At 44.7% G+C, this 16,730-nt stretch overlaps 1 protein-coding gene across 7 annotated transcripts in view; it reads left to right on the forward strand.

Moving 5' to 3' along the window:
* slc24a2 (solute carrier family 24 member 2) overlaps window positions 1-16,730 on the forward strand; it is a 60,436-nt gene that overhangs the window by 20,256 nt on the left and 23,450 nt on the right. For 2 of the 7 annotated variants that reach the window (XM_023820946.2, XM_023820949.2), the window contains exons 3-5: window positions 7,408-7,446; window positions 9,200-9,308; window positions 15,170-15,184. In XM_023820946.2, the coding sequence (XP_023676714.2) occupies window positions 7,408-7,446; window positions 9,200-9,308; window positions 15,170-15,184 (163 nt within the window). The remainder of the gene's footprint in view (window positions 1-7,407; window positions 7,447-9,199; window positions 9,309-15,169; window positions 15,185-16,730) is intronic. The other 5 variants (XM_023820947.2, XM_023820951.2, XM_023820950.2 and 2 more) reach the window with 3 other exon arrangements.

Genomic DNA, 16,730 nt, shown 5'->3' on the forward strand with positions numbered 1-16,730 from the left:
TTAGTTTCTGGCCTGACTTTAAAACTTTGCTTAATTTTCCAGAATATAATTAAACGATTAGTGGTTTCTTTGGATTACTGAACATGACTGAACACATCTTTGATTGGTGATTATAAAAGCCATGAGCCATGAAGTAGCCAATCATGAGTCAGATATGAAGCAGGTTTTCAGTTCCTCTTCAGAATTAGTATGTTAGTTTGATTGTGTTTTTGAAGGTTGGAGTGCATATTTTAAGTTTAGCGTCCGAAGCAAACAGCAAGTATTTTGAGGCGAGCAGCTCGCGTTTATCTCCAGGTGGGCGCGTCTCAGGGATTTCCAGGGGGAAATCAACGTTTTGGCAGCTCTCGTAATTAGTTCTGCTTCACTATTAAACAAAGGGGCCCGCTAATTAGCGAGTGGACGACTCGAGTCGCTCATCTTGTCGCAGAAAGTCATTATTTCTGGAGGCGTGTGTGAGGGACGCTGGAAGGAGACGCCCTGTCGCTCGCCAAACGACCACCGTGACTCATGTGATTGGCCCCTGTTCTAGGGGGATGGGCCAGATGACAGCTATAGACGGACACACACATTATATAGCAGATCCTGCCGTCCTGTCATCCTTCCTAAGGATAGGATCCAGTTGCAGTGCTCTGACATCTCATTTGATGCCGGAGAAGCAGATAAGAACATTGGACTGAAGACTGACTGCATCAGGCAAACAAGATTTAAAAGCAGAACCAGACCCATATTTTTACTCAATCTCCAATGGCAAATGTATACTCCTCACACAGCCCCCCCCCCCCCCCGCAATTATTGTTAGCATTGAATTTTGACTAGCTGGGTGACTTATTTTTGGCTTGTTATTTGATAGTTATTATTTTTGAAGGAGGGACTTGAGAGGTTAAGTGTATTTAACACTAACCTCTGTTTTGCAGTTAGGTAACCATCTTAGGTAATGAAAAGCTATGGATTGCAATTACTGACAGCCCAGTAAATCCTATTAATTACGTCTTAACTTCTGTAAGGGACTGTCGTGTCTAATTTAAATTTCCCTCAATATCTGATGGAATGAAGTAAGAACTGAACCGGAGTCAGAACCAGACTGTATGTAACGTACTGTAATAACTATCGTCTTTGAGATATGCACTTTATATTCTCTTAGAATTTTCATTTTTCTTTGAGAATAATTTTGTGACTTAAACAGGTAAAGTAATATGTATATTGCATGAATATAAAATATTCAAAATAAAAGTTTTTCCATGCGCAGCATTTCCTGAAATAAACTGAGAAAAATCACCACCTACAATAAAAACGCACAACCCAAATGTTTGCTGCCATGAGGATTTGAAGGAGAGTTCAGCAAATGGTTTTTCTGCAAATGCAAGTTGGGTCAGATTCTTCTAAAAAAAGGCTTTGTAAGGAAGACAGTTATTTAACATGATGCTTTTATAGTTCACATTAAATTATGGGGTCTGTTCCACTGTCTCTTAATTTCAGCTTTCCAGCTGTTTGCCAGACTAGCTCAAATCAGGTCAATGACAAAATAGCAGCCCTACCGTAGCCACACAATGGCAGCTGATGAGCTAAGAGTGTAATTGTCTTTACAATCACAATTAGTGTAATGATGAGCCAAGTGTGTAATTGTCATTGCAATTACCATTAGTGTAATGGCGAAGGAAGTGTGTAATTGTCTTTACAGTTGCAAGAGGAGGATCTGCTGAGGGTTGTACAGTAGATTCGATTAAATGCTTCATGGTTGTTGTGCAGGCTTTACGCTGCCATGTCTGGCTGGAATGTCTCCAGCTTCTAGGTGGCTCCATGCGTCGAAGGGCTCTGCAGATGTAGGACCAATTTGCCACCGATGCAGTTGGATTGGAAATGAACGGGAAGAAGTACAGAAAGGCAGTCCAGAGAAATTAAGTTCATGAGACATGACCTCCACAAGTCAGATTTTGTTCTATATCTGGCCACTGTTAATTGTGCCAAATTGTGAGTCTTCATGAAAGTTTATAGGTTAATCAAAGATTGATAATTTAATACATAAAATGAAAATACAGAATTAAAATTAATTTTCCACCAAACTTTGAACTGTGAACAAATGCATATAGAATGGAGTTAAAATACATACGTTCTTATTTTCAGCTGAAAATAGGTCTGTTGGCTTTGCATATGCATCATAAAGCCTCATCGGTATGCGATTCTCAGAGTCTATCCGCTGATGTGGTATTCTTGCACGCGGACAAATTCCCAGGACTTTGGACTTGGCCAGTTGAGTTGACTCTTTCAAAGCAACCTTTTTATCAATGTGGAAATTCATCATAAGTCAAAGAACATCACCATTTGGTTGGGCTCCTTCCCTAGTAGCGATACTTCAGCAGTGCTTCTAGTCTTCGCCATTCTTACTTCTTAGTTTGCCAAACTGTTTACATCCTAAAATGTGTTAAAACCCCTATTTTTAGCTGCTTGTTTATCACTATTCCAACTTTCTTCTTTGCAGTTCCGTATTAGTATTTGTTATTATTCAACTAACATTATGTCATGCGCTGCCCATCCAATCCTCCTGTTTCCTCCTTAGCGTGGCCTAACGAACCATGCCCATTACGTGTACATCTTCCCTGTCGTTTGTGCCCTTCTGTGATTTTCTCCAGCTGCCTCTCATTATGCTCCCTCATTAGTCTTTGTTTAAAAGTGCTTCCCAGTCCTATGCTCCCCAGTCCTGGCATTAATGTCAATCCTGTCCATGGCCTGGCCTGTTAGCTGTGTTCTGTACTCCCAGTTTTGATCCCCAGTGATCCTGTTTCTTTCTGTTAGGTCTTTTGGTTGAAATAAACCCCATTTGTTTGCTCCATCTCTGCTCCCACGTCCTTTGTCCCTCAGTGTGTGACGCAATGCACATTTTGTTGGCAACAACAGCATTAAAGAATAGCTATTTTAATGTGATATTTCTAAGCATCACTAGTACCCAACCAATACTTAGTGTTAAGTAAGTAACAATTTCTAATCACATTACCACAGTGTCTTGATCAGAGCAAAACTGACCTAATAGGGAACATCACAAAGAACCAGCCACGTTATGAGGATTATTGTAGGACTTTGAGCAACCTCTGAATTTGTCACAAAACTGGTTCAAATTTGAACCCTTTCTTACCTACATGAGGTAGAACATTTTCAGACTTGTGGTGGCAGATTCTGATCAAGTCGAACTTTCATCATAGTCTTGTGGACCACCCTAAAGTACAGGTTAGTGAGAACGTTAGGCGAGTGCTGATTGCAAGTACAATGGCGTCTGTCTCGTCAGTCCAGTGCGGTTTTCTTTTTAAAGAAAGGGCGATTGGCGCAGGTCGTTTTCCATTAATGAACCTGATGGACCATAACTTCTGTGACAATAACACCAGGCCGTCACCGAATGTGAAGAACGGTGAAAATCGCTCAGCTGAGACGTTCAAAGTACTTTGAAAAAGTTGCTATTCTTTCTGCAATTATCCTGTAAAATTAGCCTTAAAAGGTGTATTCCAAGCACATTGTATGCAGTGTGTAGAAATGTTCTTTCTCTCAGACCATAATCGTTCTTTTCATTATGCTAAGGCTTCATTTCCATTAAAAAGGTTGCGGCTTCTCATTGAACAAGCACATAATTTTTGACATTATACACTGTGTGCAGAGAATCGTGGTGTTAAGGTTCTAATTGCATGGTAGAACCACAACAGTTCAATTCGATGGTCTTTGCAATTTAAGGTGTTTTGACTACTGCAATGTTGCATGTTGCACATGAATTCATGGACATAAATTATGGGGGGATGGAGGATTGAACCCCCCCCCCAATAACCACCCCGTGGACCTCCTTAAATGGGTGGAGATCTCAACCCTCCCAGTGCTCAACCCAAAGTTATGCCTTTGCATGACTGAGTGTGTTTACACACCCAAAACTGTGCGCTTACAGAAACCCCCAGGCCAGCAAAACGCATCTCTAACTGCAATGTATTTAATGTTAGCTCTGCCCCCTCATCCTGAGAGGCTCCTGTGTTGCCTCTCTCCAGTTACGGGGCAGATAGATTCCCCTGACTAGGCAATGTACTTCCAGCCCCGTGTCTGTCCTGAATACAGATACAGCAGGTGGGGCTCAATGAGCGACATCTGAAAGTGCCAGGATGTGTTTAGTTTAATTACCATTGAAAATATGGCATGATGTCATGTACATTAACCCACACTGGGCAGTAAGACAGATCCTGCCAGATTCCATGTCTGTCTGAGCATTTTGATGCCTGCCTGTAAGAGCTCTGACAATGACAGCAAGTAAAAATAGCAGGTAAATAATGCCAGAAAGATAGCACTTAAAAGAACATTCTTTCGATGACGAAGATTCCGATTTGACTAATTTTGATGTCCCCAAAATGATTTTGGGCACCAAAAATAGGCACATTTTCAACCCCCGACTCCAAAAACAATGTTTTTTTTGTGATTTTATTTATAAACACAGAAGGAACGGGACATGGGTGGAACATGAAGGCTTTGGTCTTTGTTTTCTTTCACATCTCTTCTGGAGGTGCTCGTATATTCCCGGAATAGTCTGGAGAAATGGAATGAAGCAAATTACTGAAGATGTGAGGTGTCTGTGAGTCACAATCTAACCATTAGTCATCTGTGTGGCAATGATTTTTTTTTTTGCACTTGGCCTGATTAGACTCCAAGCATGTTGCGGTGCACACGTCTTACTGTGCATCGTCCCCACAAACCATTAAAAAAACAGTGTTCAGTTGACACACAGCACACTAGGTAAGTCAATGAACGTAACCATGTGACCAAGCCAGTGAAATACTGGATCGGTGCAGAAAAGCAGTCTTGTCTATCTCTACGGGTTTGTGTGGACCTGCCGTTCTGTCCAGGAGCAAATTCAGCAGAACGGGCCTGATAAGGATTTTTATAAAAAGGCCAGTCATTCAGTCTCCATCTGCTAGGCTGTCACGGGAGGCAAGCAGAATTGTGTATGAATATATGGGGGTTATGAATAAATTTATGTACAAATCTGAAACATCAATTTTTCAGATGGATTGCCGCTACATCTACCCCTCGGTCAGTAAGACGCTGAGTAAATAAAAGAGAATCGTAATGCGATGCATAATTAGGGGGATGGGGGGATGGGCTTGGATCCAATCTCCATATGATTATTTGTTCCTGTTCAGCATTAGTTCATGTGTGTTATTAGGATCGCAGACTAGTTCTCTTTGCCTTGTTCATGGTGACATAATAAAATGGTCTAGACATTTCAATGGTGAAATCTGGCCTGCTGCTGCCTTTGCTTGGGCGTGTTACGATCGCTGTCCGACAAGCAGGCAGGACGCGGGGAAATGATCAAGCAGGCAGACGAAGAACACGGGTTTATTCCAGACGGGCAGGACAACACGGTTACTAACATTAATGACAGAACTGGGGAATACTGACTTAGACACGGACTAAATACAAAAGACAAGCTGAGGGTAACGAGCAACAGGTGAGTACAATCAGGAGTTAACACGAGGGAACGAGGTGGGCGTGGCACACATGAGGATCGGACGGGGCGGGGCGTGACAGGGTGCATGGACGTTACTCCAGCAACAGATTGAGACCCTGTGGCCATAAGGTGTGAATAGCATCTGACATTCATCTATTCATTATAAATGTTTCTGGCTTGGACTGATGTACTGATTGGTGTTTGCCGTTTGGTTTATTCAGCGTTTCAGGTCCGGAAGTAAAAGACTTGATTTGATTTCATGAGCTTGGCCTTACTTTCCATGGAAATGCAGTCACATGCGTACACACACAATTAAACTCCTTCCAAAAAAGCCAGCACCCCCTAAAGCCACATCACAAACTTAGAGTAATCTGGGCGAGCCAGAGAGATGGAAGTAAGATGTGTTAGCCCAGTGGTCCCCAAACTTTCTCTGCAGGGCCCCCCTTTTCTAGATAGGAACATTATTGAGCCCCCCCATTCAAACTACACAGGTTGAGATTCAAATTTTATTTGAAATACAACTCCCTTTTCTAATTGAGCTAAACAAATGCAATTACAAAATACAAATGGTGCAATTTCTCCACTGTGGGAGAAAAAAGAGCAATCAATTAAAAATAAAAGTCCAGCATAAGTTTGAAATTATGCTAATGCAGATTTAACATTCTTGTTAATATTCATTGGCGTACACGAATTAAAGTTTGTCTTACGATTACCGCATTTTGTTTTTAATGATAACCGCAGGTTACCTATACTATAGTACAAAACAATACTAAATCATACCCATTAATTGAGTCTCCCTGCACTTCATGTAGAAAATTTTAAACCTCGTTTTTCATGATATGGTTAGATTTTTTAACCGGCGCTGCAAAACGTCGTCACGCGTCACCATGTCACATGGTACAAAAACCTTGCAAGAGCAAGACGACTTTACAGCACCTCTCAGCCGGCTGAACAAACTGGAACAGCGTCCGTGACGACACAACTTTGCCCTTATTGGCTGAAGAACGTGACGTTTGTATCCCAGGAAGTTCCGATGCGTTATCTGCTATTTCTCCCGAATATCAAGTAAAGCAGTGAGAACTGGTTTTCAGTTAATTTACCTGGTAAAATAAAGTTTAAATAAATGACATAAATGCTCTAATAGTACACGTAAGTTAGTGGTTTATTTATTGTTAGTTACTGTAATGTTGCGCTGCTTTATTTGTTTAATCGTCCAGTCTGTGAAGAGATTATTTTAAGGTGGCACATGCCCCTGAGGCTATCCCATTGGTGCGCCCTCCCCGCAATACCTCTGCCCCCCGGTTTGGGAACCACTCAAGCTTCAAGCAGGGGGTGGGGCCAGTGTCAGCCAGCGCTTGCGATTGGTTATGAAGCATAGCCGGCCAATCTTGAATCATCACCTTGATAGACTTTTAAGTGCTTTGCTGGGCTTCTCAAGCAAGACTACAAGTTTATGAAACAGTGTGTTGGTGGTCAGGAATGGTAAGACCAGCAGTGGAAATTCCATGCACCTTGTTTGAAATGATTTACTTGCTCACAACCTCAACAAGGTCTTGCAATAGCATGTCTTTGACGCGAAGCTACAAAAGTTTGATATTTCAAAGTCCTGTAACCTGTAGTCATATATTTATGCAGATATGGAGTTTACAAGCAAATGTCAGATAAGCACCATGAATGGTGTTGCCGTGTAATTGGTTGCAGGTTCTGCATGCGCATACCTCAGCGCATGCCTCAGCGCATGCATCAGCGCATGCCTAACACGACTACCCCCTGGGTGCCCCTGAGCAGAGCACCTTCGCCCTGTTGGCTGTCCAGACCCTCAGCCCTGTATCCTCCTGTCTGTCTGTCTGTATGTCTGTCTGCGATTGCATAGCTGTCTAAGGTCCGTTTCAACTCTTTGTCTCTTGTCTCTCTCTTTCTCTCTCTTCCTCTATGTCAAGGTGAGCCCTGAGCCTGCAGAGGACGGCAGCAAACTGTCGGTAGGTCCTGTCCTTTCCCCCTGTGGTTCATTGTCCTTCTGTGTGTTGTGCTGTGGAAATATCCAGCTGAACGTTCAGCTTGACCGTAACCGTTCCCCCCATTTCTGCCAATCAGAATACCCCTTACATCCCAATTCTCGAGATGCGTGTTAATAGCCAGCTAGTCTTTATCTCCCGCTATTCAAATGTCAAAGATTGTGGCTGTATTTATATATACGAGCTGTATATCGATTCTGTGATACGGGAGGAAATAACATATGTGCAAAATTGCCATAATTTATGGCCGTCAGTGTGAATAGCGCCGTATATAAATAAACAGCCACATTACATTACCGATAAATTTTCAAAGGCGGATGAAAGGCAAGCCATGAGCTCAAACAACCACAAATTCACTTTGGAATCATAACAACGTCGTCCTGATGGATTAATGGAGAGCGAGTCAGTGTTTCCACACCACCAACTACCAAAAATGAGTTCCCTGCCGCTTAACGGCTTTTCCCGATTGTACCAACATGTCCCTGGGGGCGGGGGGGGGCAAAGAGAGTGGCAGGCGTGTTCAGAGGAGCTGACATCATTGCCGGGTACCCTTTGCCACGCCCCCAACTAAGAGCATCGCCGTACCCAAACATGTCCACCCAGCTACTGTAGCCAAAGGGGTCACCTTGGTGCCCAAGTTGTTGAATGAGGCTGAGGTTAAACCTATTGCCCTCAAACGTTCCACTGCTGCTTTTCATTAATATTTTTTTTTTGCCTGTTTTCACCCTTCATTAGCTTGAGTGGGTTCACCTTGTCTCAAGGCGACGGTGACGTCATCTAAGAGAGGATCTAATTAAACGTGTAGTTGCACCTCTCAGACAGTGGTGCCTTTGAAGTGCCGTATTGTTATGTGGCTCCGTGATTGTTTTTTTTCTATAATTGAAATACCAAGACCGTCCTCCTTACCACACACACACATGCCTTTAGAACTTCTTTTTCACGATGAGTCACCTTGTTAGCGCCTCAGAAATTCCAGCTTATCTCATTTACGGCGCGCGGCGAATCGTCATATGCCATCACAGGCGGCCATTAAGGAGTTATTTCTGGACGTTGCCGTTTTTTTCCCCCAAGATTGCCTTCGCCATATGCTGACTGCTTGGACTGATGAAGGCTACCCAAGCTCATAGCTGGGGGGGGGGGGTGGATCAGAGGCAGGAGAGCTGACAGGGCAGCCGCCGTATGAACGGGGCGCCTTTCTCAGAGCGGCGCCTTGAAGCTTAGGGGAGACATGGGGAGGGAGAAGCTGGGGGCGGGGTTGTGGATATGAGTCTGAATAAACACTGGGCAACAATAGAGACAGAGGGACCACAAGAAGTGAAGGCCGATAGCAATTCAAATGAAAGATTTATGCACAGGCCCGATTTACGCACAGGCCATATTTACGCACAGGCCCGATTTACACACAGGCCTGATTTACGCACAGGCCTGATTTACGCACAGGCCCGATTTACGCACAGGCCATATTTACAACACAGGCCATATTTACAACACAGGCCCGATTTACGCACAGGCCATATTTACGCACAGGCCCGATTTACGCACAGGCCATATTTACGCACAGGCCCGATTTACGCACAGGCCCGAATTCCATACAAGCTAACCTGGTGACTTTAGCCCAACCCCCCTGCCCCGCCAAATTCGGCCCCGGGTGGCTGGGTGAGCAGTTCCATCCTTTTCTGATGCATCCACTCTCCCCCTCTCTCCCCTCCCACCACAGGCCAAGCCCCGCCTCCAGAGAGGAGGAAGCTCCGCCTCCCTACATAACAGTCTGATGAGGAACAGCATTTTCCAGCTGATGATCCACACGCTGGACCCGCTCAGTGAAGGTAGGATCTGGAGGTAGCCCGCTCATGGCCACTGGCCCAGAAAGTCCAGAGTCACCCCCACAAAGGGTCCAAGCTATTGCCTAAACAATAAAACAATGATATTTACATTTTACTCTTGAGCCAAAGATAAGTACATTTTATAATATTTACATTTAATTTTTGGCAAACAGCCTTACCCAGACTGAATTCAGGTTGTCAACTGGAAAGACATTAAGTCCAATGGAACTGAAAGATAAAATCTGATCATGTCCTTTAAACAGTACGTTGCTAATAGATGAAGAGTACAGGATTAGAGTGCATATAGTGCATTACAATATCGGCTGTCCTTATAAACACGCGCAGAGAAACTCCAGAAATACCACAGGTCCTCTGCAGGGAAACCATGTGTCAGAATTCGTTTTTCACCTCTCAGCATACCCAGAAGCAATATGAAACACGCTCCCGCTGGTGAAACCCCGACCCCCCCCCCCTCCCATGCTCCCCCCCCGGTCCCCCAAGTCGATAAACGGTCTGGAAAAAAATGAGGCCGCCACGGAATCAGGCTCCAGAGCAATCTAGGCACCCCTTCGCTGCGGCTGACTGAAGTCCCCGCTCGTTTTACTCAATATCCACAGCCAGATCTGGCAACCCCAGCTCTGAACGTTCAGAATGTTCACCCTCTCAGAAAAGCATTTAATGACTTGGAAAATGCTTTAATCTTCGGCTATTTGTATTGTATAAAACTGAATGCAGCCCATTTTTGTATCTTTATTTTTTGTTGTAACAGATTAAGTACCTCGCCCAGATTTTTAGCTCCAGGTTTGGATGTAGGACTCGAACCTACATCCTTTTTGGTCCCGTCCTACATAAGCTGACGGAAGAGCATCATCCCAGGATTGGGTGTGGAAAATGCTGAGTAGGAGTGACCAGCTAGCCAGTGGCTGGGATGCGGATGGCGAGGGGTGGGGGGGAACCAACCAGCACTGGGGGCTAACTGAACGGGCTCTGGCCTGTCCAGCCTCAAGCAGGCGTCCAGACCTGTGATCGATTCCGAGATGACTCACCTCATAACCTAGCAACGTTAAATTTAATACCACCCTCACACGCTCTCTGAGCAGAACACATTTTATTATGTAATAAAACTTAAAAACTTATGTGTCGACGTTTCTTTCGTGTCGGCGGTCACCTGGTGAAATACTTGATACATAATGCAAAGGGAGTTCCCTTGAAAGCGAGATGGGAAAAAAAATGCACTAATCGGGGATTCCCATTAACAAAACTGCCTGCTTCTTGTCAGTTTCCCACCTGACTCTGTTATATAAAATGACTTACAGGAGAGGAAAAGGTTTTACTTTCTGGGCAGTCTCTGGGATTTGAACCAACGACCTTTGTGTTATAAACGCAACGCTTAACTTTGTTGACTTACACAGGAGGCAAAGCAAAGGTTTCGTTTCCCTGCTTATCAAAAGTGCACAGATAAATACACGGCACTCTGACATTAATAGATGATTTAATCTGTTCTTTTCACACTGATGACATGGGTGTAAGGGGATGCAGTTTTTGGAAAGTGGAACACTTCATTGCTTTGTACGGTGTATAAGCTCTAATGTGCAAACGTAATTTCCTTCAGTTTGTTTACGTGACGTTTCATCAGGGGATGGTGCCTTACGGTAAAAAAAAACTGTTCCTCTTTCAGTGGGCTGATTCTTCTGAGGGGGAGGGAAGGCGGAGTATAAAATCAGGTCAGGGTGCCCCCGTGCGGCTGCAGCGATACCGCGGTTCTACGGGATCCGACAGGCGCCGTCAGCCTTACGCCGGCCCTGCATGGCAGGCTAGGCTAATCTCGTTAGCCGCTTTCCTGGCATATCCTGCGCCGGAATGCTCATTGTTCCCCCCTGCTTAAATTTAGCCAACCTTGAGCGGCTGCCAGCCTGCACCAAAGCGACGCCTGACGTCGGAGTCGCTAACATGGTTACGGGCTTCCAATCACAGTGGAGTGCTCCTCCATGTCTACGATCGTCCCTTTAGATTTTCAGAGCACGTACAAGATGGGACTTCAGCTCTATGTACCACTGTCCTCACTGACAGAGAGCTGAATACTTTTATCCATGGCAAAGGCCCATTAGAGGGACGCAAGGACTGCAAACTGACACGGCAGGTGGATTGCTCAAGTAATTCAGCAAGTTTTAGTGCAGCGAATATGTTTCCTGGAAGCATTGGGGCGCTCTCAACCGCCGATGACCGAGAGTGAAACAAAGTGCATGGCAAAATTTTTATGAGTCTGCTCACAGGAGCATACAAGCGGGTTCCTTGAGACGTCGGCCATCACAGCCCGAACGTTGGAGCCAAATCGGCAAGATTTGCATCCCGAAGCTTGGCGATTTTGCCTCAATGGCCTCGGCTTTGAGTTGCCTCAAGAAGGTGGTGTCCATGTGATGTTCTGTTGAGAGATGCAGGCCGATATTACGATGACTTGTAAGTTGGAACATTTAGGGACAGCCAATCAGCTGTCTGCCTCCTGTTGCTACAGAAGCAGTGCAGGGTGTACCCTTTTTAAAGCCGCACATAGTGATCGTGTCTTGTTGGCCACATCACCTTGTGTGAGCAAACCTGTAGGCCGGCTGTGGCCGGATCGGCCTCCAGGAATTCCAGCCGTCGTACTCCATGATTCGGGTAAATCTTCTCAAGAAGTGGGGACATGTGAGTCATGCTGCATGACCAAGTTCAGGTTGTCCTGAACTCATCCGTTGTAGTGGCAGCTACATTGAGATCAATAGACATCCTGGTACAGGTGAAGGGAGGTCCCAGCTACCCGACACCATGCGCACGACCAAATATGTCAGTCTGCCATCCAATTACTTCTCTAGTACAGGAGCATGGGGCGGAGTCAATCAGAGGTAGCACAGGGGGAACCCCCTGGAAAGGGATTGCACGGGGTGGGGGGAGACATATACTCGCACAGCATGTGCAATTTAGAGAAGCCAGATCTGCCTAACTGCAGGTTTTTGGACTCAGTGCACTACCCACTGGGCCGCCATACTGCCCCAGAATCATATGCAGTAAGTGACATTCTGTCCTGTTTTAATACTAAAGAACCCTCCTTTTTAAAAATTATATGAAGATATCCCAGCCTCCACAGAAGTCTCAAGGGCACCCTTGAGGCAGACACGGCAACACGTAATGCTAGAAGGCCGATCCAAATCCCCAGCGATGCTGACGGACGTTGGTGTCTCTGCCTCGGCCTGTAATCCCAGACGCTGCTGCGATTTACGTCTTTCCGTGCCGGAAGACCGCAGTGAGGGATTATCAAAGTTAATATCGAGAAGCTAACAGAGTTGGGGAGAAGCGGATTCATTCTGGAAAGAACTAGTTTGTGTCCGTATTTCAGGCAAACGCCGCGGACACTTAAAGCTGTTCCTTTGACCTCAGATCGATGTGTAGGACAAGTCGTTATATTTCGCTACAGTATGTTATTGTTCTGGGGCAGAGTGATCAAGCTTTTCCTGATTAGGTAATGGTGGGAAAGCCTCATATTAAGGCGGTGAGTGCATGTAATTCGGTTGGATTGGATAGGAGGTGCGAGATTTACGGCCAGGATTCTGGCCAAGCTCCAGGGACTTCCGTTGAGCCTCCTGGTAACTGTCTCACACGTCCATCTTCGCTAATGATGGATACGGTGGTTTCCAGAGCAGGGTGTCTATCGTGCGGTCAGACACACTCTAGCCCCATTAAATGTCTGACGGGATCTGTAGACAATGCTATGGTGGAGGGCACATCACTTTAGATAAAAGCATGCAAAGAAATAAATAATGAAGCCAACACACCAACCTGCCCCGGTGGGGAGTGGAGGGGGACAGGTGACGTTTATGTATAGTGACTTGACTTTCCCTTTTACTGGCAAGTTTCCGTCACCACGCAGAGCGCCTTTCTGTTGATGCGTGTAGGGTTCGCGTCTCAACCGAAGAAGGAAGCGCACACGGCGGATCTCGATGTCTCCGTGGCGACGGGGGATTCTGGCTCTCCTGCTGTTGTCTTCACACCATTGTGTCTGTATGAGATATGGGGCAAGTGTTCCACGGCTCTGTCCTGGGTGGACCATGACTGGAGAGGTACAGACAGGCTAAGGGGGTGGGGGGGCTCAGCCCCAGAACTCATTGGCTGTTTACCTTGCTTACAGTCCTAGCCATACAAGGACCTGGAGTAAAGGTCTCCAATAGTAGGGAGTGATTCATTTAGCTGTTTTACGATTATAGGTGACAGTCTTTAATATGTTCCACATCACAATCATTAATTATTTTTATTCCTGCAGTAAAGAAATAAAGTCTGTCTTTCTGACTGTCAGTTTGTTTTTCTATCTATCTATCTATCTATCTATCTATCTATCTATCTATCTATCTATCTATCTATCTATCTGTCTGTCTCTCTGTCTGTCTGTATATGTGTCTGGCTGTATATTTCTGTCTCTCTGTCTGTCTATCTATCTATCTGTCTGTCTATCTATCTTTCTGTCTGTCTGTCTGAGGCTAACTGCTTTGTTAATGTTTTTAAAACATTTAGTAGATCTGTGAGACTTATTTCTCTGATACTTCAACGTGGTTTATGTCTGCTTTTCATAGCCAGAGCATATTTCACTCATGTCCTGCTTAGATACATTAACAAGGCAGGAGTCAAAAACACAGTCATTATGCAGATGTCAGAGCCTCCTGAAAATTTACGCACACAGCATGAAAGGTAGTAGTGGCTCTATTTAAAGCAGACGCACGTCATGCATATTTTAGCTGAATTTTAGAAGGGAACAGATTTTTGAAAGAGCTTGTTTTTTTCTTGTTTCAACTCAAGAGTGCACAGGGGCATGTTAGGTTACTGCTGTTCATGTAAATTCTCTCACCTCCGTTTAGTTTTGTGCTTGTCATCTAAAGTTGCAACAAATGATTGACAGAGCACGTTACATTCAGTCGCGAATGACCAAACAATTACAACAGTTGACGAGCTGTAACTTGTGTGGTTCTGAATCGGCGTCAGAATGAATGGAATGGTGACGAAACTGTCCTCTACAATCTCGAGATGAGGAATGTGATACGAACCAGGTTTCACTGCACAACAGGAGGGAGGGATAGAATTATTATTTATTTAGCTTACAGTTGACTTATGTCTCCCTCACTCACTATAGAAATAAAAACCCAGCATTCTGTTAATACTCAGAATAACTTAATGGTTACGCTCAGTCCCCTCAGCATGACGGAACCCTGTAGACTGATTCACAACGTCCAAAGGCTGTGATTCACAGCTTTAAGTGGTTTGCAGGCTGTTCTCTTATAGAGAGATGGCAGCCAAAGAGCAGGAAATGCCACACGGTGTCACCTGTGTGGATTTCTGTCACTTTTTCATTTCCCGTCCGTTTTTAATGGCCCAAAGTTTCCCAAAGAGTTTGGGAAGAGCCAGGAGGCAGGTGTTTAGAGATTGCCACTCTCGACTTTGGCTTCTGTAATTGTGTGATGGTCTTATCTGTGCACTGCTGCTGTAACACAGATGTCTGTCTTCACAGATTTTAACAAACAGGAAAAGTTTTTTTTTTTTTTTGGTGTTATTACAAATTTTCAGTTGTTGCAAAACTTCATTTTGCTTTGTATAATTAATGTGTTTGTAGCTGAAGTCTTCTATAGAGATATAATTGTAGTAGTAAAATATTTTAAAGGTAATTAATGAGTCCAAGCATTTCCAGATATCAGTGTTTTATTTTCTTTAACGAGCCCACATGACACAGAAGGATTGTTTCTGTGAGATCCAGTCGTGTTTGTTTTCTGTTTTAACTACCATCTACTTTTGTTTCTCTCCCTTTATCTATCTCTCTTTATTTGCTCTGACCCTGTCTGTTTCCTCAGAATTTGCCGATTCTGGTGAGTTAAATGTTTGTTCTTTATGCCAAAGCTGTCCATTGTCATCGTGGCTTGGAAGTGGCTTCCCACCCCCAAAAATCTTTTCCTAAGGATTACATCATCTCCCCGTTCACGGTACCATGTGGAACCGTCTTGAGACGGTTCTGTCCCACATCTTTCCTCCAGAACGCACTGTTTTGGACTGGGCCCGTGTGCACATTGCATCATCTAGCTTTCTCTGTTCCAGTGTCCTGCGAGACTCTCCTTAACCGTCATATCTGCTCCTCACCCGTTACTAACAACGTCTTACGATGCTCATTCATCTTTTTCCTTGTTTGACAGCAGTACTAAACTTCACAATATAATCATTATAGCATTTCACTGATGCTTAACTACATTTCACAGACGCTTAACTTATATACAGGAGTTATGATGGTTTGGGTAACATTGTTACGTATGAAATTATGCTGGTGTTTGAATAAATAAAGTAGAAAATTGTACAAGCACATTTTACAAGTGAAATACAACAAATGGCTGCACTGGATCTAATCAATGTGTATAAATGAACAAGCAGCTGATAAGTGATGATTTGGACGCATCCAGCAGCATAAACCTGATCCGTTCTATGACCGTGTGAAAATGGCCAGACAGACCAGCTTCTCTCCCCCACGGATTGATGGTGCTTCAGCGAGTAGTTTGAGGGACTCTCCCGTAGGGGACTAAGATAATCGCGGGAAGCTTGGATATTGCCACACGCCGTCTGGAGTTATGGTTGCTCTGTATTTTTTTCTGTGTTGTTCCATCTGGACGAAGCCTCTGGTTAAAGATTCAAAGACTGCCAGTATCGGCTGATATGCAAGACCCCCGAGGTGACCTTCAGAAGCAGAACTTGTTTTGCTTCATCGTCTGGTGCGGCAGCTGCAATTTTTTAGAAGGAAAAAAGAAAAAAATATATATATAGAAATTTACTGTTTTTCATCCAGTTCATTTATTCATTTTAGGTTAGGAAACAGGAAGACTGAGGATCCTAACACTGTACTACCAAGATGCAATCCAAGACTTTCTCTTATATGATCATTTTAAATACTACTACTACTACTAATAATAATGTTCTTCCTAAATTGAATGACTTCCTTACTCATCCAAGTACACTGTCTAGCATTCCAAAGCGCTCAAAGGAATCCGGCTATTCTGTGCCCTACAGCAGGATGCATGCTGCTGTCAGGTCCGATCGCACAGGGATGCGCAAAGGCGCTCGTGACTGATCGAGTGCGCAGCACGTGCAGCTGGGAGTGACGGTCTGCTGAGAGCCGCGTGCCCGCATCCCAAAATAGCCGACCCCTCCCTGCTGGCGCGGAGCTCAAAAGCGGCCATTCGAGCGGAGGGAGCTTCATCACGCAGCCCGGCTTGAGACGGTCCGCTGTTCGCGATTAATTGGAAAAAGCCCCGCCGCTCGCGCCTTCCGTCCGGTGTAATTAGGGGGCGCGCGCGGGTGCAGCGAGCAGGTCGCTTGTCCGCGGCGAAACGCTGCGAGATGAGGACGTCGGGGGTAATTAAAATGAGAGCT

The sequence above is a fragment of the Paramormyrops kingsleyae genome, chromosome 12, assembly GCF_048594095.1.
Source record: "Paramormyrops kingsleyae isolate MSU_618 chromosome 12, PKINGS_0.4, whole genome shotgun sequence".
Classification (NCBI taxonomy): domain Eukaryota; kingdom Metazoa; phylum Chordata; class Actinopteri; order Osteoglossiformes; family Mormyridae; genus Paramormyrops; species Paramormyrops kingsleyae.